The 27,983-nt window shown below is 44.1% G+C and overlaps 1 protein-coding gene across 1 annotated transcript in view; it reads right to left on the bottom strand.

Moving 5' to 3' along the window:
* The window catches only part of efr3a (EFR3 homolog A (S. cerevisiae)), a 114,081-nt gene that overhangs the window by 63,210 nt on the left and 22,888 nt on the right, over positions 1-27,983 (bottom strand). The window contains exons 3-5 of the mRNA XM_041948763.1: positions 8,466-8,542; positions 5,259-5,386; positions 3,407-3,557 (exon numbers count right to left, since the gene is read on the bottom strand). Of these exons, the coding sequence (XP_041804697.1) occupies positions 3,407-3,557; positions 5,259-5,386; positions 8,466-8,542 (356 nt within the window). The remainder of the gene's footprint in view (positions 1-3,406; positions 3,558-5,258; positions 5,387-8,465; positions 8,543-27,983) is intronic.

Here is a 27,983-nt window from a genome sequence, read left to right as displayed (position 1 = left end):
AGTTTTCCTGAGCAACGAAGGACGATTACCAACATCTCAGGTGAGGCCCCTGTCAGTTTGACCGCCAGTCAGCGGTTCAGATCATCTGGATAAACTGCAGGTTTGTTTCGACCCGTCTGAGCGATGGCCTCGTCCTCTCAGCTTTTAACTGGGCGAGTAAAGTGTTATTATTCCTGATAGGACCGATGGACAAAGGGACCAAACACTCCTTTTCTTGCTTGCTTGTGATGAGAAGCTGATGCTACTCTTCAGCCCACAGTAAGCAGCTCTGCAGACGACGATCCACAGAAAGCCAAATGAGTGATGTCTGCAGCTAATTAGTCATCGCCGCGGACGCTTTCAAAGGAAACTGCTGTAATTTGTTGAGCTCACTGTTGTTCTGCAGACATCTCAAACAAACTAATTAAACTGATAATTACCTGACAGAACAAGCGCAAAACCGAACGCAACTCGCATCTCGGCTTCGTAGGCGGCGGCACGAGGAAAATTTAATTAACGCGGCTCTCACCCAAAGGCGGTCTGCACCCCTGTGGACACCCACCCCCCAACTCAACCCACTTGTCTGTGCACCGCTCTCCTCTGTCAGAGTCTAAATACCACACATAAATAATGCAACGGCTTTGCATCTAAACCTTCAGCCCCGTTTCCTGCTCAGATGAACCGCCGACAATGGCAAGGACGACGGGCTCAGAATAGGAGGCGCGAGGAGGGAAGAGGAGGAAAACTTTGGCTTCAACCTTCAGACTGAGAAGGAGAAACGGAGCTGACATTTGCTGGCGGCTTATAGAGGCTAATAATAATTAGAGTCTTTCAAAGGATATGATATAAGGCCATTTCCACTGCCGGAGTAAAAGTTAAATTAGGTATTTAACCACCGACTTCAACCTCTGGGCTGCAGCTGACTGATGTTTGTTGTGTGTGCGCGCAGCGTGAAGTGCGACTTTATGCTAATCTTGGTTTGTCTGCAAACAAAAGATAGACGGTCTCGTTTCGAGGCAACATTTTATACGAGCAACATGCACAAATACAGAATCTTAACTAACAAAATCTAACATGTGGTGAAAATAATAAGCAAATAAATCCAAGTGTAAGAGGCTGCTTTAGAGAAAGCTACTCTATCACACAAGACCTTTTCATAAACAACACGTACAGCGTTAGAATATGAACAGGAAGCAGGGACACGGCCGTGCAGGCTTCAGGGTTTTATTCAGCACATTATAGGAGGAAGTAATGATAATGCTAGAAACATAAAATCAACCTTCAGGTATTCATATTCATTCAGAAGTAAACAGCGCAGCTACGATCAGGTGATCGATGAGGAAAAAGAGAAGTTTGTTATGTGAAGCTGCTCTATTAAAAATGCTCATGATGGAAATTCAGGTATGACAGCTCACCTGTGACGATCAGGAGGAGCCCAGTCCAGTTTGATATTTACCAGGTCGATTCGTCTTTTACACGACACGAAGGTCGAAGGAAGCAAAGTTTACGGGATCAAAAAAACTGACGTAATGTAAAAAAAAGAGCGGGAAACACAACTGAATACATCAGTGAATGTTGATGTTCGTTAAATCATTAAAATGGAGAGCAAACACAAATCTGAAGTGATGCTTTAACCTTCAATCAGTTGATAAAACATATTTTAATAATCTATTTATTTCTCATTAGCTCATTTAATTTCATCCATTTATTCTCCAGCACAACATTTCTGTTTTCTCACCATATTTCCTCATGAGTAAACTGTGTGCTGCAGTGTGTGCGTTCATGCATGTCATCATGATGAATTAAGTGTTCATTTATTTCATCACCTGATTGGGTATAAACTGTTTGCTTCAATGGACGTTCAATGAAAAGGACTGAGCCTTTTAAACCTGTTTACACTCCAGGAAGCTAACAGCTAACTGACAGGAGCTTTTATTGCTCTATTCATTTATGTTTTGGCTCGTCTCATCATTTTTGACTTCGTTTTTGCAGCTCAGAAGCTGAAATTTCAAATTCAACCTTCAAACTACTGAAACAGGTTTAACGAGTGAATGCAAGTGACTTTCTTAATATTTGCTTATAAGGTGATTCTAATGAGACATACGACCCCGACTCTAACACAGCTGGGACGCTGTGTACAACGTAAATTAAACAAAAGTGATAAAGTGACATAGACCAAATAGAAAACAGCACGTCAATATATTTAATGTTTGACCTCATCGACTTCACAGATTTGTGTAAATATCTGCTTATTCTGAATTTGATGCAGCAACATGACCCGGCCCATAACTCAGTGATGGTTAACCGGCAGCCTGCAGGCAACATCCACCCGCGGAATATTAATGAATTCCGAAAATATGCACATCTAACGTTACTCAGAAGAGGCCGTCAACCCCGGCAATGAGCCAAAAAGTCATTTATCATAAAAGAAAACTCATAATTTCTACAGAATCCGATTATTCTCCACCTCCATCCCCTCTACTCTGTGGAGCCGCCATCAAACCACTGGGCTCCGGGCGGGTCAGCCCCTGGAGCCGAAAGCAGCTCACTGTCCAGATACAGGACCGACCTGGAGACTCACTGAGGTCTATTAGATGGAAGAGGCGTCACTGGGTTTATTCTTGTCAGCCAACTGCTGGATTGAGTCTCAAACTGAGTATTTGTTTGTTACCTTGGATCCTGAAGAGGAGCTTTCGGTGGACTCATTCACTGGTAGCTGAACTTTGGGTTTTGAATGGAGCGCTGACGTCTTTTCTAGTTATTATTATGGATTGTCCGCTCACAGTGATATAGACTCATAAAAAAGTGAAATAATAAACAACAACAGGCCGATTAGGTTTAAATAAATGATTTTTTTGTCTCTGGACAAATGCAGTGGAGGATTCCTGCCGCCTCCAGTTATGAAGTGTTTTCTGTTTTAAAATAAATTTTCCATCATCAATAAACTGAATATGCAGTGGAGCTGCAGATCATTCAGAGCGATCGTGTTTGCAGATGAATGTGGTTTTAATGTGTACTTGTTGCCATGGTGATGCTAACTTGTTTACAAATGATTGATTCTGTCTTTACATTTCACCTCACTTAGATTTTATATGTGAATGGCTCTAAGAGGCTCTAAGAGGCTCTAACGAGGCCATGAGTGACCTTCTTCAGAAACACCACATCCTTATTACTGCAGCTTCTTCTGTTTCTTCTCCTTCCTTCCTTTTCACTCTTATCATCTTCCTCCTCATCGCACCATATCTGCTGCCTAAGAGCCTGCTGTGTGTGTGCGTGTGTGTGTGTGTGTGTGTGTGTGTGTGTGTGTGGCCTTGAACGCGTCCTCACAAAAATAACTTCCTGCAAGTTTTTCCTGAATGAAAAACCAGATGAAATGTCTCAATGTTTTGCTGTGTTTTCCAGTTCAGCCAGGCGGTTTCTGCCTTACCGAGTTGGTTCCCAGGACCTGCAGGTCTGGTTCTCTGGACTCCAGCAGCTTAGCCACCATGTGCAGGAAACTCTCCACGAAAGGTTTGATGCTCTGGGAGTGACAGGCCATCAGCAGCTGGTCCAGAGCCTCCATGGCTATCACCACATACCTGCACACAGGGCGGGGGGAGTTCATCATCAGGGTATCAGATTCACAAAGACACGTCAGAGGGGTTAAAGGTCAAAGATCTGGTGTATGAATGGCTGACCAATGAAATATTTAATAGAGTTTCCGGGCCAACACTGCGACTGGTATTTAAATTCTAATAATCTAATTTAATGAGGCAGCTGCTGACAGCTGTCTGAAGATGATGTGATGGCATCAGCTTGGCTGTTTGTGTGGAGAGAGGCTCAGAGCGAAGCTTCTTTCTCAGGAAATCGTCTTTGGCTGAAAAACCATTTAACCAGGCGAGAGCCAAGTGTTCCTTTTTCATCGTTTTATTCTGCGACATCGTGAGGAAGTCTGTCCGCCGCTGGAGCTCTGCAGGATGAAGCAGGCGGCTGCCAAAGTGGTGACACATTTGTGTTTCCAAAAGAAAACAGAAAAGGAAAACCTGGGCCGAGTTTTCCAGGTTTGTAACAACATGAAGACAATCAGGTGGAAGAGAGAGACAGGTGAGTGCTTCAGGGAATAAAAGTCACAGCCAGTTAAACACCAGCTCTCATCACTGCACTGATTCGGTGCTGCCAGTCTTCTTTTAGAAATACTTTTGGGATATTTTCGTCTCTCGGCTCATTTGAATTAGTTTCCAGGAGCAGAAAGCACTAAACGGTTTCGGGGAAATGTAAATGGGAAGACTTTTAAAAGCACAGAACTCACTCTGATGAGTTTAATTGTTTAATTTAAAATGTTTTTTTTGAGAGCTTCCTTCACTTTGTATTGTTAAATGTCACTAAACCCCTCTCTTTACACAAGGCTGTGCTTGCTTTAAATTCTTTTTATTTACAGGCCATGGCATAATTATATGTCTCAGACATTTTGTTAGAAGTTAAGTGTAAGTTCGACTACTCAGAAATGACATCAAGTGCCAAACCAGGTGTAGAGTACATGTTCAAGGACAGTTTTCATTAAATAAAAAAGACGACACAGGAGGTGCAGCGAGAGCAGCAAGTTAGCAGAGCAGCTTCAGGATGCATTCAGGGACAGTACTGAGTGTAGGTCACCTGTGTTCTGGTGGTGTTCAAAGCCCAACACACAATAAAAAATAGGCTCTGGCTCATATTTGCATGAGACGGACGCTGAGACGCCTACTGTGTGGTCACGCCATGAGACGCGGCGCTACCACGACAAACTGTGCTGGGATGAATGCGTGTTGATATTCGACAACATGGTTTCCATCATGTCACAGCCACAAACATTTGCAGTTCACATTGCAGGAACTGGCTCCTCTTCCTCTTCGAATCAGCTCAGACATTCACCCATTTGTGATTTTCTGCTGAATGTGTAACCTGGACAGTCGAGCTACATCACTTCCTGTCTGCATCATGAGCATGGACCACCTGCATCACTTTGACACTGACACAAGAGCTCTGATCATTGTGAGACAGGAGGCTTTTTACATACTCTGGATCTCCTCAGACATCAGAAAAACTGCCATCACTGCAGCACATAAGCTGCATCAGCAGTGTGTGTACGATCACCGTGTGTCTGATTACGCAAATCTGGTGCTGAACATTTACCTGCATCTTGAATCAGTGATGTTTGAGCTGGGTGTCAGTCTGTAACGAGCTGTTAGTGCGCAACTCAAAATATTCAATCTTTCTTGATATTAAGTGCAATATTAGAAAACAAATGGCCAGACGTCACTCACCCATAGCGGTGTCGCACCACATCTCTGCTCAGCCTCTCGGCCAGGTAAGCTCCGATCCTGTCCAGCTTCTCTGGGGCCGACACGGCGTAGAAGGTCAGCTTCTCCATGTCAGATTTACTGAGGCCATCCTGAAAAACAGGATTTAAAGAATAATTCTGTTGAGCTTCTTATTCTTTACTGAAACCATCTTACTAACAAGTTCTGTGTTTGTATCACTGCCTGATCGATCTGCTTCCTTTTGAGCCGCAGAGCTCCATGAAAAAACATCAGTGAGCCTCACTGTTGCTCCTTCATCACCATGAACACACACTGTAGTTTATTCTGACTCAGTCACACACACACACACACACACACACCTAAACACACACCGTCCAGCTGCCACAAACACTCATACAGCACCAAATGTGGATTCATCCGCTGCTGAAAATAGTCCCAACAGATGCTCTATTTCCTCCTGTTTGTCTGATGGAAACTACAGTGAGCAGCTGTTTGAGCAAATTACTTCTTCTAAAATGAAATATTTGTATATAGTATTTTTGTTTTTGAAAAATGACAACTATTTGGAACCAATGGGATTGGAGCAGAGAGCCACAGACAGGAAGTCAGAGAGTAATGAGAGTAAGACTTGCACTAACACTTTTGGTTGGTTTAGTTCTTTTTGTGGCATTTTCGCTGACAATACGAAAAATATAGAAGCAGACTGCATCTGACTGGTTATGATCAGGTTGGGTTTGGGCATCAAGATCAGGATCTTTAATAAAATCCATAATAAATATAGAAATCTAATACTGTAGACCAATTCCTTTTCCAGGCAATATTTTATCAGTTTGAGCTTCAGTACATGTACTTTCAAAGGTCATTGAGCCAGAAGGTTCTCAAGTTATCAAAGTCCAAGTCAAGTAATTCTCCTCATATCATTAAGTCAACTTCATTATGTTCAGACTCCATTTCCTGAAATCCCTCCTCAGTACATGAAGAGTGTTTTAGGAGTATCATAGAGACTGAAAGTGCACGTAATTAGAAAAACCTCCAAACTCAAACTACAGGAAATGGAGAAATGCAGTAAAAAGTGTCGTCACTTCACTCTGGTTTCACTTCTAGCTCATTAAAACTAACGACAAAGCTCATGCTGGGTCAAGATTTCACTCTTTCTCAGAACGAAAGTCGTTTTTTGATTAACTGCATTTGGGGAAACTTATTAAGGGCTCAGTGTGAACTTTAGCATCACGCTGTAGATGACAACAGACAGCCGATATAAATATCTCGCCGCCAGGTGTCACACATAAAGAGGGAGTTAATTCGACACCGGCCGTCCCCTGAGTGTTTTCAGCTCCTCGGGCTCTCAGCAAGCGATAATTAATTTGACAAGGTCTCGACCATTCGAGCGGTTAATTCTCCCACTGCACCTGTTTGCTTACACCGAAGGCCCTTGAGAAGATATTGGGGGAAGGATGAGCGATTAAAAAAAAAGACCACGGGACGAACTGCGTGCACATTTAGCGTTTTAATTAACAGGGGTCGAGCAACCAAACGGGGCGATAACAAGTTGTCACGGTCCCGCTATCAAAGCCATGTCACGTTTAATAGCCAGATTTATCAAAGTCTGAAGCTACGTGGTCGCCCAATTATTCGTGTGTTGTGGCTGCGGCGGAGGTGTCACTGGGTCTCCACAGCAATCCCAACACTGATGATGACTGGTGTTAATACGCTGCTAAAGGCCCACAGTGACTGTGACGTTAGCCGTTTAATGTAGCAACAGGCATTTACTGGGATAGACTGTTTGTACAGTTGTCTCCTCCCATCGCTTTTTTTACAGGTAAAATGTTAATTTAAATGTGATTCAGGACCCAATGAAGAAGACATCAGCCAGCTGGACAACCAGTCTGCCAGTCTAAAACCACATCCAAGCCTCAAACGTTGATAAAGTAATCTCCCGTAGGTGCCTGCCAGGGTATGGTTGTAATGATTCTTTCGATCTTTCCTCACGCAGGACTGACAAGTTTCCCTCAACCAACAAATGAGTTAAAAACACGTTTTTTCTCTTATAATATTACACAGCTGAATTTACTTGAGAAATGGCGTTCTGGTCCTCAGACAAATCTGGCCTTTCTGTCAGTAAGAATTTCTGCTGTGCAAGAACTTCGTAGTGGATGTTTGCACGCAGGAGGAGAGCTCCTGCCTCAAGTGGAGGAGCTCAAGTATCTTGGGGTCTTGTTCACGAGTGAGGAAAGGATGGAGCGTGAGATTGACAGGTGGATCGGTGCGGCGGCAGCAGTAATGCGGTCGTTGTACCGGTCCGTCGTGGTGAAGAAGGAGCTGAGCCGAAAGACAAAGCTCTCGATTTACTGGTCAATCTACGTTCCTACCCTCACCTATGGTCATGAACTTTGGGTCATGACCGAAAGAACGAGATCTCGGATACAAGCGGCTGAAATGAGTTTCCTCCGCAGGTCGGCGGGGTGCTCCTTTAGAGATAGGGTGAGGAGCTCTGTCACTCAGGAGGAGCTCAGAGTAGAGCCGCTGCTCCTCCATGTCGAGAGGAGCCAGCTGAGGTGGCTCGGGCATCTTTACCAGATGCCTCCTGGACACCTTCCTGGGAGGGTGTTCCGGGCATGCCCCACCGGGAAGAGGCCCCGGGGAAGACCCAGGACGCGCTGGGGGGACTATGTCGCTCGGCTGGCCTGGGAACGCCTCGGGGTCCTCCCGGAAGAGCTGGAGGACGTGTTTGGGGAGAGGGAAGTCTGGGCATCCCTGCTTAGACTGCTGCCCCCCATCCCGGCCCCAGATAAGCGGAAGAAAATGGATGGATGTTTGCACGCAGGTTGTTTTTCTTATATTCTCAATGTATAACGAAACGTGAAATTTATGAAGCACATTTGTCCTCCACACGGGACGACCTCCTCAAGATGCTCCTGCTGTCCAATCAGAAATGACAAAGAAACGCAGCAAATCCTGACACTTAAAAAGCTGGAAACAACAAGACATTTTCCCTCGAAAAATTCTAATTAGTCAGTTATCAAAACAGTTGTTATGAAAAGATTAGTCGGTGCAGCTCTATTGTTAATAAGAAGCTCTGAGGGCAGTAGCAGCCAGCGTCGGCCCTGCCACAGAGCTGCCGAGGTCCTGATGGCCGTCATAGATCACCGTGCATCTCCACTGAAAGATCACTCATTAAATTGACGTCATGTGGTGTTTGCAGTCACTTACTTTGGGGTCCTCGGGGAAGATGTTGTCCACCAGGCGTTTGTACCTCGGCCTCAGCGGCCCACAGCAGCCACAGACTCCTGCAACAAACAACAGAGACGGGACTGTTAGACCTCACGACCACTGCCGTGGAGAAAATGTTTATCTGAGAAGAGATCCCAGGAGCCCAGAGATGAGAAAACTGTACTCTCAAATGTTTAAAGCTTTAATTTGAAGCCAGACCGCTTGACAGTGAAAATATGAACAGGTTAGAAACTTCAGCTTTACTCCCCAACTCCTGCAGAGCAGCTCAATAGACCCTAACCCTACATGTCTCTATTCTCCTCTGACTCTAGTCGAGCTCTTCGAGTAGCTAAGACAACACAAATCTACTCTGGATTCAAGAAGCGTCTGTGATAGGTCATCTCCTATTGACCGCTGTGGATTAGTATTACCAGCAGCAGCCTCCGAGTCCAACAGAAGTGATGAGTCATCGGAGTCGTGGCTCGGTGGCGTGGGGCGAATAAGTTACAGTCACAGACAATTACAGAGCAGCCGACCAGTCAACCATCAGGAAACTGCAGACTCGTCCGAGGAGAGTGTGACTCCGGTGCGTTCAGTGACATTTAAATAAACCTGTGCTTCGGTAAACTCAAAGTGAGATTTTCTTTTTTCAGTGTTTTCAGCTAGTTTAGTTTAGTCTTCTTACAACACCAACGCCAGTCAAACAAATCTGCGAAATCAAAGTGATCTGACGCAAGACGCAAAAACAGAACTGAAGATGGTGAAAGACTCCATCAGGCCGTGGATGTTTACTGCATGCATCTCTCATTTGGAGCTGTAATTGTAAAAGCGATGGACAGCATGCAGCCGACAGCACTGAGGTTGGAGTAAAGCGCGAGTGGAAGCTGTTATCCTCAGTGTAAACAGCTGTTTTTGACGAAACAAGCTCAACTCAAGGTCATCTTACTTGTTTGGGACCTTTCATATCTTCATCTTCATGAAAGAAGGAGAGCATAATGTACATTTACAACCAGTAAAGATCCTCAAACTTGTTCGTGTGTGCTGATCCTTCCTGATCAATGAGCGCGACTGTCGGAGCAGAGCGTCTTTAGTGAAATGTCAGTGCTTCTGCGTCCGAAGGATCAGCAGACCACAGCCGAAAGGTCACGACAGCGTTCAGCTCCTCGGACAGACGATCAATAAGGAAAGAGACCAAACTCAACATAAACATTTCAGAAGAAACGCACTGAGCTGGAGGAAGGCGAGCACACTGAACGGACAGAAATGTTCACAGGAGACGATCAATGGGTTTACAGCACCGTTCTATCGGACTCCGAACAGAGAGAGGAACTAATTACAGATTAATTAAATCCTGTTAAAATGACGATAAACCGGGTTATCAATTACTTGGAATAGATACAATTTCCAAGTCAGGAACTGTTTAAGCTCACTGATGATGGGTCAGTGTCCCAGTGAAAGTAAAAGGTGGTTTAGAAATTAAATTTCTCCAGAATCCTCTGATCATGTGTTTTCAATGCGGGAAAACAACCATCAAGGCCACAACGCTGGAGATGTGGGACTTGATCCATTTCCAGGTGTGACACCAGGCTATTCACAAGTTCAAGTTAACAAGAAGTTCTGCTCTTTGAAACTAATTTAGCATTATTCTCCACACTTTGGAAAACTTCAGGAGCGCACAGACCGGATGCAACGACGTGAATCACACTGAAGGATCTTATTCATTTTTTATGGAGAGCAGGAGATCCGGCCGAGCGATGCGCGATGGATACCCTGCGGCGAGGTAAAAGACTGTTTGCCGTATGCTTACCTGTATAAACACGTAACGCAGCGAGTCCGTCCAGCTCAGCGCAGCAGGCTCATATCTGTCAAACTACACACTGCTCATTAAATATGAATGGAGATTCTGTTACTGCATCGTTTTTTTCCCGCCTCAGATGTTTTCAGGAACATATTTTAGTGAACTGTTTGAGTTATAAAGTTTCTGAGTAGGCTGCCATCTTTTCCTGTTTGGAAACAACGCGGGCGGACGTTTAGCGGTCCAGATGAAGCCCGTCTGCACCTTCGTGGACAGTCCACTGGATCATAAACTGGCAGTGAGCGAACAGAAACACATCGTGCACACTGTCGGTCACCTGTCATTTGTCGAAGCACAACAGCATGACGCGTCAGCGCAGTGTTTACGGGGGTGGCTGAATGTTTGAGAGCGAGGGAGGGAGACACTTCTTCAGCTGGTTTGGTTTCATGGCTTCAGAAACTTTTGTCATCACACTCGAGCCTGCAGTTCCGCTCGGCTTCGAGGGAGTAACGCTTGTCGGAGGTGAGGGGGAGGCGAGAGGAGAACCCACCACTGATATTATGTTTTAACACTTAGATCATTGTGTGTTTTTGCTTCCTTATGCTTTGACGATGAAGGGTCATACTCTGAGTAATGAGAAGTGTGACGCCTCGCACATTTAGTTAATTTAATTGTTGCAGTTTTATTCTATTTGCATTTATCTGTTTGATTCATCTTCTAGTTTGATCAATTGTGGGTTTTTTATAGCTAATTAGTATATTCACTCTTTTTAGTAGTCGCTCGTACACATTGATGAACATCAGGTGCATTTTGGGTTTTTTCCTTTTTGCACTGTACAGGGAGAGGAGTTAGTCTCTGCAACTCTTTTACCTATTTCTTCAGCGATACTGAATTTTTCCAACATATTGATTTTCTCCTGTCACGTGGGAGCAGAATGTTTGGTTCAATGTGCTCACAAACCACTTTTACCCATTTAGTGAGACGCTCTCTGTCTTTGCGACGGCCCGTGGAAAGCTGGGACAGGGCTCACGAAACATATGAAGGTGGATGCTTTTTGTGGGAGACGCTGAAAATGATGAAAAGGTGGGAATATAAGAGTAAGTTAGCATAAAGCGTTATGAGTCTGTTGCGTTTACAGTGCAGGGTCATACTGACATGAACTTCTGAGTCTGGAAGCTTTCTGTTGTCTCGTATGAGCAGCAGAGGGCCAATCAAGTGTGACTTCTTTGTTCTCGGAAAACCAGAAGCACTGAGTTCTTCTTCTTTACTTTGACATCGCTGTGATAATATACTGTCTCCAATGCATATTATTTACTAGGGGTGCCAACAATAATCGATTCAGCACTGCATTGCAATGCGGGGCATGCACGATTCAGCATCGATGCGGCAACGTGCTGTAATCGATTATGTCCTTGTTTATTTAGGCCTCGAGCGGACAATAAAGTTGTGAAGTTTCAATTACTTCCGGCGGCATTTCCGGAGCAACGTAGCTACATGCTAAGCGGCAGCGCTAGTGGTTAGCACAACAGGATGGCTGAAGCCGAGGGAGAAGACCGCGAGAGACGGGTAATTAAAAACGCACCCAAAGCTTGGAAAGCGGACATCTGGGCACATTTCGGATTCTACGAAGTTAACGGGAAACTAGACAAGACTTACGCAGTGTGTAAAACCAGCCACACTCAAATCAAGCACATTGGCAATACAACTAACTTCACGAACCATGTTGATCATTGGCATCCTGAGTTGGCTTCAACAACAACAACAACACAAAAAGTCGACACATCCCAGCCAAGAACTGACGAGTCGCTAGGGTCAACGTTGCCACACAACTCGGAGAGAGCAAAGAGGATGACACGATCGGTGGCATGCTTCAATACCCTGTACCATTTTATTTTATGACGTGTATGTTAAAGATACAGGAGAGTACATACAGGACAGTGAATACACACATAGCAGCCAATAAAATCTGTTGTTAAATCTTACTGCTTGTATTGGCTCATGATTGATGAAAAAATTGCCTTATTGTGTGCAGCAGAATTTTGATGCATCGCGATGCATCGTAGAATCGTAATCGAATCGAATCGTGAGGCCAGTGCCAATGCACACCCCTATGTATCTTAACCGTGCTTTGTGTATTACTTTAGTGGCGAGTGTTTGCAGACAATTTCCACCACACACTTAATAAAGTGAGGACAATACATCGACAGCATGCAGGATATTTGGTTATTTCATCCTTGAAAGTTCATTTTTCAACATCACCAGTCAGCAAACCTTCATGGACGCAGCGTTTAAATGCATCCATCCAAATATTCTAACACGTCAAACAGGCTTTTGTTCCTTTTCCCTGACAAATCTTGGACCTTTGCCTGACTTGACAGAGGACCTGAAGGTTTGATGTTTGGATCACAGTGCTGAAGATGCAACCAAAGAGCCACATGACAAGACCAGGAAAAACACAGAGATGTTGCCTCCTAACATTTGAAAGCAGCATGTCTTCCAGCTGATTAGATCGTAGATTCCACCATCATCACCTCTAAGAGTCACCTTTCCTGCCTTGGACTGTTCAGGGAGGTGGGGCACGTCACCTCCCAGAAGCTCCCCTCTCAGACGGTTTACAGAGCTCCCAGGGTACAATAGGTCACCTTAACACCAGAGTTTATTTCTGTCTGGAGATTAATCAACATCATTAAGGCCCGTATCAACATCTTGTCACCAAGGCGAGCCTTCCAGAGCTTTGGCTCTAAAGCGCTCATTATGGATCCTGCAATTACCTGCCACATTAGGGCGCAGAGCGGCGAGGGAGCCGCTGTGTTAGCATCAGTGTGAGCAGCCAGGTGTGAACGCGAAGGTCTACTGACCTTCTGCTGGGTGATTTTATGTTGAGCTGCAGGCTAAAATACAGAACAGGGCGATGAGAACAGAAAGACCACACTCCTGAAAAAAAGCCATAAATCAATAAACGCGACTGGGCTTCTAAGTGACTTGATGTGGTTATAAATCTTTTAAATCTTTGAAACTTGAAATCTTTTGGGTTCAGGACTTGGATGTTTGAAGACATCAGCTTGGTACTGTACTGCTCTCGTCCAGTGTACACAACATCTCCAGTGCTGTCACAGCTTTATCTGTTTTACAATTCAGTCCAAGAGTTTTTACCACATTTCTGTTGGTCCTGTTTTGGGAAAATGCCGCTGTGTTAACACCATGAGCACAAGTGTGATTCAGTTCATTTTCTTCTTGGCGGAAAACACGTCTGGAAAGCAGCGACGCTAACAAAAAGATCCGTGTAGAGTTAATGGACTCGCCGTATATGATGCAGGGTTACTGGTCTAAATACCACACTGACTAATCCAGTCATCAAAGCTTTAGAGTCCATTCATTCATTTGTTAAACTATGAAGATCTCCATCACTTCCTCTGCCCACGGTTCCCACATTTAATAATAATAATAACAACAGCTTTATTTACATGGAAAAAGAATAGAGAGAATGCGTAACAGAAGATGGAAAATAAACCCTGATGAGCTCTTGTACATGAATGGAGACTAACGCTTCACGCAATGATCGGGCCTTTAGATCTCACACAGTTCAAATGATCCTGGAGTCAGTCCGTGTCTCTGTAAAGCGCTGCCACGTGGCTGAAATGAGGGAACGTTCACAGGAAATGACTGAAATGTGAGGAGCCGAGCTGCAGGCGACCCAGCTGACAACATGGTGTCACTTTACATGAAAACGACAGCGACACAGAGTCGCTGATGTGAAGCAGCCGAAACCAGGTCCACCATCGCCCGACTACTGATGCAAACATGCTGACGGGGAGGCCAGAATCCTCCAAGACGGCAGATGTAATTTTATATCACAGCACAGGAATTGTTCAGTAAGTTCAAATGAGAAATGGTTTAAAAAAAAAAAAAAAAAAAAACTTCATCACATTTGATTATTTTCTTCTTTAATCTGGAACTTACAAAAAAAACTGCCTCACACAAAAGAAACCAAACGACTTAACACGGCCCAGATCACCTGACCTTGATCCGTTTGCAGCTTTTTGTTTCAGCACTAAATTCTGAATGCAGGACTACAACTGAAACCAGGAGATCCACTGATATTCAGAACGCACGCGAGAGCCGGGCCCTCTCGCTCGTTCGAAAGGAGCCAGACCGTCGATGCAGTCAGGGCGCCAAAGCCGGGGGGGGGGGCGGCAAAACAACGCAGGGGCCTCTACCAAAAACAAAGATCGAGCTCTGCTTCAACACAACGCAGCGCCGTCATCAGCCACGAATCTCATGCAAGCGCACATTCCTGGTGGACGGATCGATGCTAAAACTGACACTGGACTGTGTTTCTATGACAATCTGCTTCATCGCCTCAACAGCCGATGAATCCTCTGTGGAAACCGAGAAAATGACACTGAAGAAAAGCTTCCAGCTCTTTCAGCACATGATGTCACACATTAACATCCTTTACTTACAGATCCAATCCTGCTCAGCAGAGGAGCACACTGTGTCTTCTCAGGTTACCTTAAAGTCACTTTCCTGTATATCACGTCTTTATTTTCCATATACCACAGCCTGACTGCAAATACTTCATCAGAAAATAGTGTCTTTTTATTTCTACTGTACGGTGGTCATTCTTTAGAAAACACTTGTTGTTACTGTTTATCTGTAATTTTTGGGTGTGTGAGCATGAAAGGACACTCAACACAGCTTCAGTGTTGTCTTTTTGGGTGGTTGGTGGCTTCATCTGGTGAAGGTCTCTTCTTCAGCCCGCACAAACGCACGTATGTTAAAAATGCTTTTTTCCTTACAGTGACAGGAAGTGGACTGTAGCAAGGAAAATGTGAAAAAGCAAGAAGTAAGACTGCTTCGGGAATCTGTCAAGGCATTATATTAGTTGATGGATGGTTCAGAGAAAAAAAAAGGTAAATTACAGAAACAAAAAAACAGCTTTGCGTTGAAAATACCTCATTTAAGACACACGCACACACACACACGCACACACGCATGCACGCACACACGCACACACACAGGGCTCGTGCAGCGTCGCAGCATGTGTGCGTGTTGAAGCTGAAGATGAAATGAAAACATCTGGGAGGCTGCGGCTCCTCCTGCGTGGGGCGTTCAGGGACAGCAGATGGATCGGCCCCGAGGACAGAGCCGCAGAGACGGCGGTGATGTGACAGCTTTTTATTTCCATCCTCATTATTCTGCCTCTGATTGGCTCCTTCACAGCCACTCGGGGGGAAAACGGGAGTTCGGCCCGGATGGGGGTTTAGTTCAAGCGTCTCACTGAGAGAATGTGCGATTATGATATAATAGCATTTAATGCCTGGAGGTGGTTTCTGCCTCCACGTGCTGCCAAGGACGACATTCAGGTAAACAAAGAGTCACAAGTTTGACTCCATGTGTCAGAAATCTAAATATGCAGTTTAGGATTGTTCTGTTTGAAAAGTACCAGAAGATAGCAGAAAAAGTGGACCTTTACCTCAAATCTATTCCATCAAGATATTGTTTCAGAATCAGAAAATAATTTTCACGCTCAATGAAGAAATTAAAGGTGGAGTAAGCAATAATTTTATCTGAACAATGGATCAAATGACTAATAGCTTGATGCTAGAAGCTAATTCTAATAAAAAAGTAATGATAAAAGATGTCACAAATTCTATTTTTCTATATTTTCCTAACTTTCAATCAGCCCGTCCTCACCAGCAAAATGGCCGTACACGTCGTCTATGTAGTTAGGCTATTATATATATGTTTATTGTTCGGCTGCGACCTCTAGTGGCTGCAGTAATTATGACAGGAGCAAAGGAGGAATGTCGTATAAAGAAAAAGAAAGTCCTCATATGGAGGAAGCTGAAACCAACAGTCATGGTTATTAAATCATATTATGTACATAACAGTTACGTACTTTTTTAACCTAAATCATGACTTTTTCTGAAACCTGACCAAGTAGTTCTGGTGCATAAACATAACCAACCTGCGACAGTTTCAGTGTTGACCGCGTGACGCTGCGCAGTCATACTGGCTGTTTTGGGAGTCAGTAACAATCACCTGTTCAGTCCTTCAGGTATAATGACAGGCTGCTTTTCACAGCACATACTTGAAAAAATTGAATTTTTCAGACAGATTTTTAAAAACCTCCCGACACTCAAAACAACATCTGTGCCCTGTTTGGTGCTGAAAATCATTTATCAATTAACCGTCGACACCTGTCCTGATAATCGATCAGCTGTTTAAAGCTCTGTGAGGATTTGTGTGTTTCTCTTTGTGGGTTTTGGACTGTTGGTTGGCTAAAACAGACATTTGAAGACGTTAATACAAACATATATCACAAACATCACGAGCTGATTGCGTTTAACCCTGGTCAGGAAGTGAATGACAGCAGCTCCAAATTACACTAGAACCCATTCTAGCTAAGAGCATCATGGCTTCAACACTGTAATAGAGGCGATGCATCAACTGGAGCGTCCAGCTATAGATCTGCAGAGAGGGCTGCATAATCAGAGCGCACAGCGCCCCCGAGATCCAGAGATCCTGGCGGTCACACGCACTGATGAATTACATCCGAACACGACTAACTCAGCCGGCTGATTACAGAGGATCAAATCCATCATCCTGCTGCGACGCAGCACAAAGGCAGAGAGAAATAATGAAACATAAACACTCAGACAGCCACCCGCTGTCACATGTACTGAGACGCCACCGATATATGCATCACAACAGGAGATCCGCAGACCTGAACATGTTTTCACAGATGTTTAAGCCAATATGAGCGACCTGTTTGACTTGATGTTTAAATCTATATACCGCATTTCTATCTTCAGTGGATCTTAACGTTTAGTTAACACGTGTCTTCATCAGAGATGCATGCTGGGTAGAGATTTTTCATCACGGAGCAGACTGCTGCTCTGCCCCGACCAGCATCTGAGCAGAGTGCTAGCATAATCTTTATCTTTTATCGATTCCCACCGAGGAGATCCAGATAGCAACCGAACACACGGAACAGCGGCTGAAAAGACGGAGTGGAAACCGGCACACGCACCCTGAAAGTGAAGGGTGGAGCCAAAGCCGGGGGGCGGAAACTGAGTTCAGTGTTTCAAACCATCACACAGCATCACGCTGTTTTCTGTCCGACCCTGAACGTCCTACTATTCCTGAGCTCTTTTAATACAGGGCAGGGCAAATTTGGATTATTTATTTACAATAATGCCAACGCCAAAAGAAAAATGGTATTCCTTATTTTTTAAGTTGCGAGCTAACCCAGCAGAGAGGCAGCAGGGGAAACCAGAATATTCTCACAGCTAACTCACTGATTTAAGGGTTTATTTCAGCCTAAGAGTCAGTGAAGAGCGTTTTCTACGATGAGTTAACAAGTCAGTTCAGCTGGTCTGAGTGCAGTGAAGGAGAGAAACTTGCACTTTGAAGGCTTGCGGTTGTTTTTTTTTCTGTCTACTTTGGAAAATAAGCGCAAGAATTTCCCTTTTTGACATTTTGTGAGGTTAGTTTGTTTATTCGTTTAGATAGAATAGAAAAAAAAGTTGCCAAAATAAAATCCAGTCTAAATTAGGATTTCAATTTGCAAACATCTGATTAGTCAAAAAATAACAGGAATACAAATCTGACATATGACTGACACATTTTGGTTGCTGAGGTTTGAAGCCGGGCCTGCAGAGGGTTGGACACATGTTTGGTCTCCTCTAACCGTTCAATTTCACTTGATGCCAAAATAAGACCCCAGAACGGTGGAGTACTCCGACAGTAACAACAACAACTATGGAGACAAAAGAAAAGGACTTTAAAGTTGTTTCTCTGGAACTGAAACTCCAAAAACACATTTAAATTCATTTGTACACATCTGTGAGTCACAGTTCAATAAGCAACTCACCTCACTGTTAAATGAGCTGTAACTGCCCTGACATCGAGCAGCGGGTGTCACAGCTCATCTTCTTTGTCTTTTTTCATTAATTTCTTATTGATTTAAAATGATTCAATATATTTCTTTGCCCTATGTGCCGCCTGTAAGGCGCTACATAAAACCAACTACACACTAACTGAACACCTGGGCTGATCTGACTGAGGGTTTGGCGTCCAGCCTACCAGAGTTCAGCAGGCCTCGCCCGTTCGAGGCTCGGCTGTAGCTGAAGGCTCCGTCAGCGTCGGTCCGAGGCACCTGCCTGTACCTCCTCAGGATGCCCCGTCTCAGGTAGACACAAAAAGAGGGCATGGCTGGGGTCACTTCCTGTTTAATCCAAGCTTCGTTTTCGCAGGTCAGCAGCTTCGGCGCTCGGACATGGAGTCAAAAAGGTACGACAGGTTCTCCAGAACTTCACAAAGTAAATCCACCACCGGTGAGTCAGGCTGACGATAACTTCATTCAGAAAGTTCAAGCAGTTCTCGTCTCCACTGTGCCCGACCAGGTCGGACCAACCAGAGACTCAACCACAACAACAACATCCCAACTCTGCCACAGGTTTTTTACAAACATCATCATGAAGTTTAGCCAATGGGACGTCAGCTCGAGCTGCGTGTCTGTCACCGACTGGGATTACCCTTCGTTCTGACAGAGAAAACGAGACGCCGCCGGGTCTCATGTGAGCCTATCAGCGGCGGCTCGGGTTACCGGCCTCTGTGTTCAGAGGAAAACGTGATCCAACAGACCGACAAAGACAACACCTGAAACCAGAAAAACCTGGAAGTTTCTGAGATTTCACACATCGATAATCCCTGACAATGAGCTCCGAGGAACAGAAAAATGACATTTACTGCAGTCTCATCGTAACATGCAGCGAGGTCATATCCAGTCAGAGGCCGGGACAGTCGGCTTTGTGCAGCAACTGCATCTCTCACAACATCGTGTGAACGAGAAACCTGGTTTCCTGCAGAAACCTGCTTTAGAGATCAAATATTGGTAAAATTGCTATTTGCCGAAAGCGAGCCGACTCCCTCCCCCTCCCCAGAAACCCTGCATGGAGCAAAGTCTCATTTTTCATTTGAATAAACCTTTAGGTATTCAAACTTCAGGTATAAGAGAGCAAAAATTGTGAAAGCAACAAAAAATAATTCAGGAGGAAACATGAGTCCCGACACGTCTGCTCCAGTGCGACAGGAATAACCCAGTTTTAAAGCACTAATCTGTTATATTTCCTGACAGACGTGTCTGATGCAGCCTTTCCTTCTTAAGGGATAACTTTAGTTTTTTACAACCTGGACCTCATTTGTAGTATTAAATACGACCATTTACTCACCCAGACAACTTTGGTGGCATTTGGAGTCGTTTTGAAGAAATTAGCCCCAGAGGAGCGGCGCGTATATCCGTATAATGCGAGTACTCGGGGCATCCATGCAGCCTCTATATAACGCATAATCTGCAGAAACTCGTTCATATTCCAATATTTAGTTCTGATATGCTGGTGCTATTCCCCTCTGAGCCGGCGGTCGGCTAGTTTAGCTGTAGTTTGGCACAGCTGTGGTTCGTTATTGCGTATTCGTAGCCGACCTCCGCAGAGTCAGCCGTGTTGTGGCTGGCTGCTTGCAGTGCCCGGCGTTCGGTAATGACATCATCCACGTCAGAGGTAGTTGTCTAGAGACACTGGATGTTGATAACATGCCACCACGGGCTCAGAGGGGAATAGCACCAGCATATCAGAACTAAATATTGGAATATGAACGAGTTTCTGCAGATTATGCGTTCATAGAGGCTGCATGGATGCCCCGAGTACTCGCATTATACGGATATACGCGCCGCTCCTCTGGGGCTAATTTCTTCAAAACGACTCCAAATTCCACCAAAGTTGTCTGGGTGAGTAAATGGTCGTATTTAATGCTACAAATAAGGTCCAGGTTGTAAAAAACCAAAGTTATCCTTTAAGGTCGATCATGGTTTAAGGATTCCTGTGAACTTTCCCAGAGGTCACATCGAGAAAAGAGTCAACTTTTAGTTCTGCATTAACAGTAAAACCTGACAATTAAAAGTTACTTCTGAGACCCTCAATGACAGAAAATGTCTTTAATGAAAGCAAACATTGTATTTCTACAGATTATTCAAGTTCATACGGGGAATTTACATTAAGTCGGTCTACATGCTGATCTGATAGTTATGTTTTCTGTCTCTGAAACTTCTTTCAACCACAAGTATCCACACACACACACACAGTTAATCTCACCTCCAGCCGCTCTGAGTACTTTAATCTACACCTGAACCTTCTGTGAGGAGCGTAATCTAGAAGATTAAAGCGTGCCCTCGGCTCTGCTGATTAATTCCTCGGTCTTTGACAAACAGATGAAAGCAGTAACGGTGTTCTCAGTCCGTCTGTCAATCTGCCGCCTGACAACATCTCTCTCACGGCGCCCTCCAAGTTCTCGAGGTTGGAGACGAGCGTGCAGATAGTCGACACGCCGCGGCGCGGTGACGCTGCTCGCTGTTGCGACGTCGCCCTTGGAGACGAGAAACATTAATCAATAAAGTCAAGTGTGTGAAGTTACAAGATAGAACTTTGATTTCAATGAGCCGCGAGCGAAGCCTGGAGGACGGCGATGGCAGCACGGAGTCAAAGAAAATGATCCAGTTTTTGAAGGCAAACCTGCAAGATAATCTAAAGAGCAACACAACGGTGCCCGTAAAGGACGACAGGTGAGCACAGAGGCACTGACGGGGAACTTAAAGGTTTAAAGCTGATACAGTTCCACTGGAAGATGCCTTGTTCACCCCTCAAATAACAGGAAGGGCTGAGGTTGGGAGTCGGACATGAACGCAGCACAGACACTCCCCACAAACTGGCCAGGTTTCCCCTGAATGTGGCACAAACTTTAACCAACTTTCCAGAAAATCTGCCAAAGGAAATGCAAATGAACGACTGTTGTGCAAATATTAGGATTTGGCTCATCGGGATAAACAGTCGGAGGTGCTAATTATCCAGTCAGGTGTAAATAAATTAATCTGCTGGTTATGTCTTCAAAATGTCTTGTTTCATTCAAAACACTGACCAAAACCCGAAGATCAGTTTACGATGATGATGTAACAGAAAAGCAGAAAATCATCACAATCAAGGAGCTGGAAAAAGGACAAAGTCAGGAGTTTTCCTTCAAGAATGACTGAAACAAACAGCTGATCATCAAAACAGTCAGATCGATACTGAACAATATTATAATACAACGAATAAACTGAGTCACCTGATAGTTTTAGGATCTAGGAAAGGAAAGCCCACTGAGATATATATATATGATATTTAGTCTGACCCAGTCTGAAGTTCTCAAACTGAACCCACACAGGACAATTAACAATTAAAAAATGATCCCACATCAGTCACAGAGAGGAGCAGAAAAGATGGAGAACCATGACTCTAGAGTTATAAAAGAAAGTCTACCTTCAACACGTTAAACTATCAGAGTGATGGCTGAGCATGTCTCATAACAGGGCTGTTATGTTTTTGCATTTTAAGCATGAATATCTGCTTCACTGTTATTTATGCGTGTTGTGCAAAGGGCCAAAGTGTTTGCATGCTTTGAAAATCATGGCTCTGAATGGCTGGTGGGCTCATTGACTTGCATTACCGCATCCCGCTTTTGAACCTTGAAGGGCGCGTGCACAAAAACAGATGATGACCCATAAATTTACAGCCCCCCCGTCGCTCCGCTTCAGCCCCGGCCAGACCGATATCTAAATTTATACTGCTTAAAAATCAGGTTTTGTTCTCGCTCTGCGGCCTGCAGTTCTGGCCGGGTTCATCAGGCTGTCAGCAGGATTATCTGACCGGACAACATGGAAACAACAGAAAAAAAAAAAAAACCTCCTCAAGGTCTCCTTAATCACAGAAGGCTGACTCGCTGTGCTCCTGCTCCTCCACAGTAACACCTTTTTAATGTTGGCAGCTCCAGAGACACAACAAACAGGTGTAAAAATATTCTTTTAGTTTCTCTACTCTGATAGTGTCAACTGATTTATTAATCTTGCTTACAATGGATTAAAATCACTGTGAAAGTTTTTAGAGATGCAACAACCCACCAATCAGACGATACCAATACCTGAATATGGATATCTGCGGATACCAAGGTTTATTTATTCATTCGGTATCATTATTATTGGTATTATTATCATTATTATTATTATTATTATTATCATTATTATTATCATTATTATTATCATTATCATTGGTGGTGGCGGTATCGTGTGTAGGGTCACATGAGGTTGTAGTGTTTCGAGGTCTGCTTCACATATCAATACAACAACAATATATGAATAATTAGTTGAGTTAATTAACTCTAGAAGCTAAAAGCTTTATTACAAGTCTTTTTAGAGGGAGCATCATTCTGTAAATAAGGTGTTTTGCTGTGGTAGAAAGGGAGACATGCATCGCTGCATCTGCCAGCATCAATGCACAAGATTCAACATCTGATATGCCACAGTTTGGGGGTCACTCCTCAAACCTCCCAGCAGAAGACTCAGCTCCTCTAAAACCAGTCCAGTCTCGTGGCGTCTGATATAACTCTGCAGGCAGAGGCCTCATCCAATCGTCTGCTCAACATCAACATCTGCCGCCATCAAACCATCTCAGCCAGTTTACACGAGCCAGGTGAGCTGTCAGGTTGCTTTACATTTAGACCTGAGGCATACAGCAGCTGCCTGTTAACCAGGTGATCAACAACAGCTGGGGCCAAGGACGTTCAGCTTCCTCTGGGACTGAGCCCCCAGAACACACATATGCTGTGTATACATGTGTGTGTGATTGCAGGGTTTGATAAAAGCATAATCTAAACCATGGAGTGTTTAGTGTGTGTGCTTTATTGGTCTGTGTGTTTTTCTATTAAACAATGCCTCATCCATCCATCCATCCATCCGTCCATCCATCCATCAGGAGTACAACACAGTCCTCAGCCACAGCGTTCATATTCATTAGCTTTAGACGTCCGTTATTCCACTGGAATAAGTCCAGCTTTTCATTGGTCCCATTTCTTGGTCCTGTTTTGGATGCAGACATTAGTACAGGACACATTAAAGTCCCACCAATAAAAACACAACATAGCTGACGAGGCTCCTTTTACTTTTTGAAAAGCTCAAACGTCCCACCAAGAGTTAACTTCGTATTTCATCAACCATGAACACACTCTTAACCTCGACCAAGCAGTTTTAGGAAAAAAACATAATAAGAGCTTCAGCTGGCAAACGCAGATGAGCAGAACTCGCTCATATGAGGTCAAGCTCAGGGGGTGTGCAGGAGGCTCGGCATCTCAGGAGTTTGGAGGGGGGGGCTTTTTTTCTTGCAGTCTTTCTGAAACACGAGCAAACATGTGAGGAATAGATTTCACTTTGTCTTTCTGCTTTGTACTTTCATACCTTCACCTCCACCTTCTGTGTACTTAACATTTAAGTACACACACGCTTAACTAAATTATATACATTTTAGTATATTGGTACATTTCATTGGTATAATTTATTGTTTACTGTTTATATACATTTTAGTATATTTCAGCTGCTGTCGGTACATTTCACTGGTATATTTTAATTGTTGGCACATTTCACTGATATATTTTATTGTCTGTTGTTTATTGCTTAGTATATTTTAATTTCTTGTATATTTTTATTGTCTTAGTATATTTTCATTTCTGGTATATTTTTAATTGCATTTAGGAATATTTTTATTGCATGTTGGTTTATTTTATTCTAGTATCTTAATTTTATTTTATAATCTTGTTTCTAACATGGGGGTTGCAATGCACATTTCATTGACATGTCATGCTCAATGACAATAAAGAAATCTTGAATCTTAATGTCAGGATGTCTGGAAACCTCGCTCACTACCTACAGCGGTAACCAAACGCTTCGTCCAAAGGCGATGGACACGTTATCAGCTTTCTACACTATTTTTTACATTAGAAAAATACCTACACATGTCAGATACCTCAATATGATAAATGACATACGATAGATACGTCAAGCAGTGAGCCACGATGCAGCTATATCACTGCTTCCATATGTTTCATGTGCTGTATATTTATATGCATACGTTTGTCTTGCCTTTTGTAAATTGCTTTTCCCACCCACGGCTCCTCTTGGACAGCCGGTGTCCCAAGGAGGGAAAAATCTGTGTTTGAATCATTCTTTCCTTTTTTTAAGAGTTGTCCTCTGTTGTGTGCTTTTAAAGGCTACAGCAATGTACAGAATAACAAACTAATAATAGAAACTATATATATATATATATATATATATATATATATATATATATATATATATCCCTTTCACTTTGAGCCTTGGACTGAGGTTGTTCACTGACATTCCCTATTATTCATACAAAAGTGCGATTTCAGACGGATTAGAGGGCATCAGATTGTATCGTCTTGAGCACATTCACCTTCCCTGTGGCACCGCCTTATAAACATTTAACCAGCGAGCAGAAAACACTCCGCACCTCGTGATAAATGTCTTACGTTCAAATTGAATTATGATCCAACTGTAGATAGCGGATTTGTTGCGGTGGCGATGGAGGCTCAGTGTTTCTCATTTAAATATTCATGGTGGTTAGACAAAGGGAGGAAATGGAAACTGAGTCAGATGAAATCCCAGGGTTCACGTTTCTGAGAGCGAGGAGGCGAACGCAGGCGGCGGCGGCGGCGGAGGAGGAGGAGGAGGAGGGTGTCACGAGAAACTCAAGCTCCATGGAAATGCTTGAGGTGGGAAGGTATGAGATGTTGACGCACATCTTAAATCTTGTAAACAGACAAAAGGATTCTTTCTTTTACCTGCTGTGTTCATTCAAAACCACCATGAGCACAATGAATTAAAATAACTGCACAAAGACTAATTAGAAACAAAATGGACCATTGTTCTTCTAAAGATTGTGTGAAATCCTAAACATTCAAAGAAAGGAGGGAGAGGAAATGTCAGTTTTAGTTGAAGGATTCAAGTTCGGACTAAAGGACAGTAGTTTACGGAGACTCTTCGAACAGCAGACTGAAAACCTTTTATTTGGACATGCATTTCAGTGTGTTTCTGCCTGACAAAAGCTCCAACATGGCCAAAGCAGAAAGGAGTTGTGCTTTTTAGGGTGTTTGCTGTTGGACAGCCTTGGAACGGGTTCACTGTGATATATGAGATATTTAAGAATGGACACTGATCTGCAAACAGCTGGATCTGGACAAAAAACAAAACAATGGCTGTTGAACCACAGCTAAAATATCAAAGCACACAGATTTTACTGTGAACGTCGCACGGTTCAGAAGAAGTGCTGTTTCGGTCTGTTTGGTTAGTCGTTCGGGTCCCTGTTGGCTTCGCTGCAGGTCGTTGAAGGCTCTGCAGACGAGAGGCCGTCCTCACTAGATAATAAACAACAGGATCAGTCGTCTGCTCAAATACATTATATGAGCTGTGCTCACACCGACCCGTCAGACCATCAGAACAGCTGAATTATAGCTAAATTATTGACAAAACCTCTTAGGGACAGTGATAAAGGACTTACTTTTATCCTTTAATAGAGGCACAGGATTCCTGTAGAACATATATTGACGATCTGCTTCGAGTACCTGTTGCAGCCTGGCATCTCAATTTAAATACCAACAACACACACCTGTTGTGCCGTTGTCTGAAACTGGCCTATCAAGCAGCAGATCGACACGTCATACTTAAACAAACAAAAAAAAAATACTCAAACATCCTGTTTTGGCGAGCACAGTTAATGTTTTGACTTTTTATTCTCTAAATATCAGGTAATATTATCAAGTGAGGCGCAGGTGGTGTCGTGGTGTAACACGCGGTGAGTGCTCGCTCACAGCTGGGTGAACATATGTAACATATGTAAGAGCTGAACTACATGATCATGATGCTGCATGTTTGCTGGAGCCGAACCTGGCGGTGAATGAACCAATGAACCAGCCCCTTATTATGTCCTGTGTATTTCTTCTTGGCAGTCTGTGCGTGTGTGTTGAGAGCGACTACGACATGGACCCGTGGGTGCTGACAAACTTGATTCTGACTCAGTAAAGACAACCTCATCAATGAGACAGCACAGACGGACGCAACAGCTGGGGGCTGTTACTGCTGCTGTATGGGAACCATTGTAATCACTGTGGGTCAAGATCTGCTTCATGCTGCAATAGGAACATTTAAAACGCCGTTGAAACAAGAGCTGCAATGATTAGTCGATTAATCGATTAGTTGATTAAAAGAAAATTACTGTAGGATTATTATTATAATCGATTGCTCCATTTTAATTTTTCAAGCAAAAATGTCAAATATGCTTTTCTCTGCTAGTAAACGAAGAGTCTTACGGTGTTGGACTGTTGGTTGTACGAAAGAATCGAGCTCAGTTTGAACAGAAATTATGTCTTTTGACCTTCAAATCAACGACCGGGTCTTGACGGTTTCTCCATTTTTGAGAAGGATGCTAGCGGCCTGAAATACATCACTAGCTCAACATGATACCTAGAACATCACAGACCACCTGAATGACCAACACGACCCTCAGACCCGAACCCAACAGAACCCCATCAGGACACAACAACACCAAGTGGCGCATTTCCGAAAAACCTGCAGCAGCGGCGAGACGACGACTCAGCAGGGACCGGCAACCTGTTGAGTCTAAACCCCTCAGAATTCAGGCTGCACATCGGGGGTCCTACTCAGTACCAGTGAGGTCTAGCTTATAATGAGGACCCCGAGAGCACATCCAGTGACAATTGAGCCTTTAGAAGCACATTAAAACAGAAGCTTCCCTCTCAAGCCGGCTGTTTCATCAGCCTGCCATCAAGGGATAGCTAACACCGACGCGCTCGAAGAACGACTCCAACGGCCGAGCCGGGAGATCCATCAAAAGCAGCGGGAAGGGGGATGATTGCAGCGCCGGCCCATCCATCTCTGAGCGAATTACAGCCACCGCCAGGGAGAAATCAACCGCGGAAAGAAGGAGGAAGAAGGGGAGAGGTGAGGAGAGAAAGAGCAAGGAGGAAAGATGGGAGGGAGGATAGGAGGCATAGAAGTGGAGAGGATAGAAAAGGAGGAGGAAAAGGGGAGAGCATTAATGTTGAGAGGGAGGGGAGGATGGGAACAGATGAAGTGTAGGAGGAAGAGATGGAGGGAAGAAAGTGATGAAGGAAAGGAAAAAAATATAAGGCGAGAGGGAAAAGGAAAGAGAAAGAGAGGAGAAAAAAGGGAGAAGGTTGAAAACATCCCCCGTAGGGAGACATAAAAGGGAGGAAGGGAAACAGGAAAGGATGGATGGATGGAGGGGAGGATGAAGATGGTGAGAAAGGTGGCTGGTTTGGCTTTAAGGTGACAAATGAGCCCAATATTCAGTCTGTTCTTCCTCCCGTTCAGCCCCCACCTCCAGATCTTTGAGGTCGAGGACATCGATCATCAGTCTGATGCCTTAAACAAACCCGGAGTCCACCGACGACACATCATCCAACAACCATGTATTTATTGACACTTGGGTATTTTCTCAAATAAGAGCCAACCATCCCCCGAATTTCCAAAGCAGGAAGAGAAATGAAAGTGTTTCGCCCATCGCCATCCCCAATCCCTCAGGGGCGGGGCTTAGAAGAGACGGCAGCTGATAAAACTGAAGCCGGTGGGCGTCCGGGGGCGGGGAGGTGGTCCGATCCAGAGCCGAGACACTATTACCTGTCACAGGCTTTTATCGATGGAGGGAGGTGGAGGGAGGGGATTTAGCCGGAGAGTCCTCTTCGTCAAGTTTAGGTTTGCTCTCAAAGCATCTCACTTCATCCTCTCAAGACACAGACTG

This window comes from Chelmon rostratus, chromosome 12 (assembly GCF_017976325.1).
Source record: "Chelmon rostratus isolate fCheRos1 chromosome 12, fCheRos1.pri, whole genome shotgun sequence".
NCBI lineage: Eukaryota > Metazoa > Chordata > Actinopteri > Chaetodontiformes > Chaetodontidae > Chelmon > Chelmon rostratus.
This window is presented reverse-complemented; position numbering and strand designations above follow the sequence as displayed.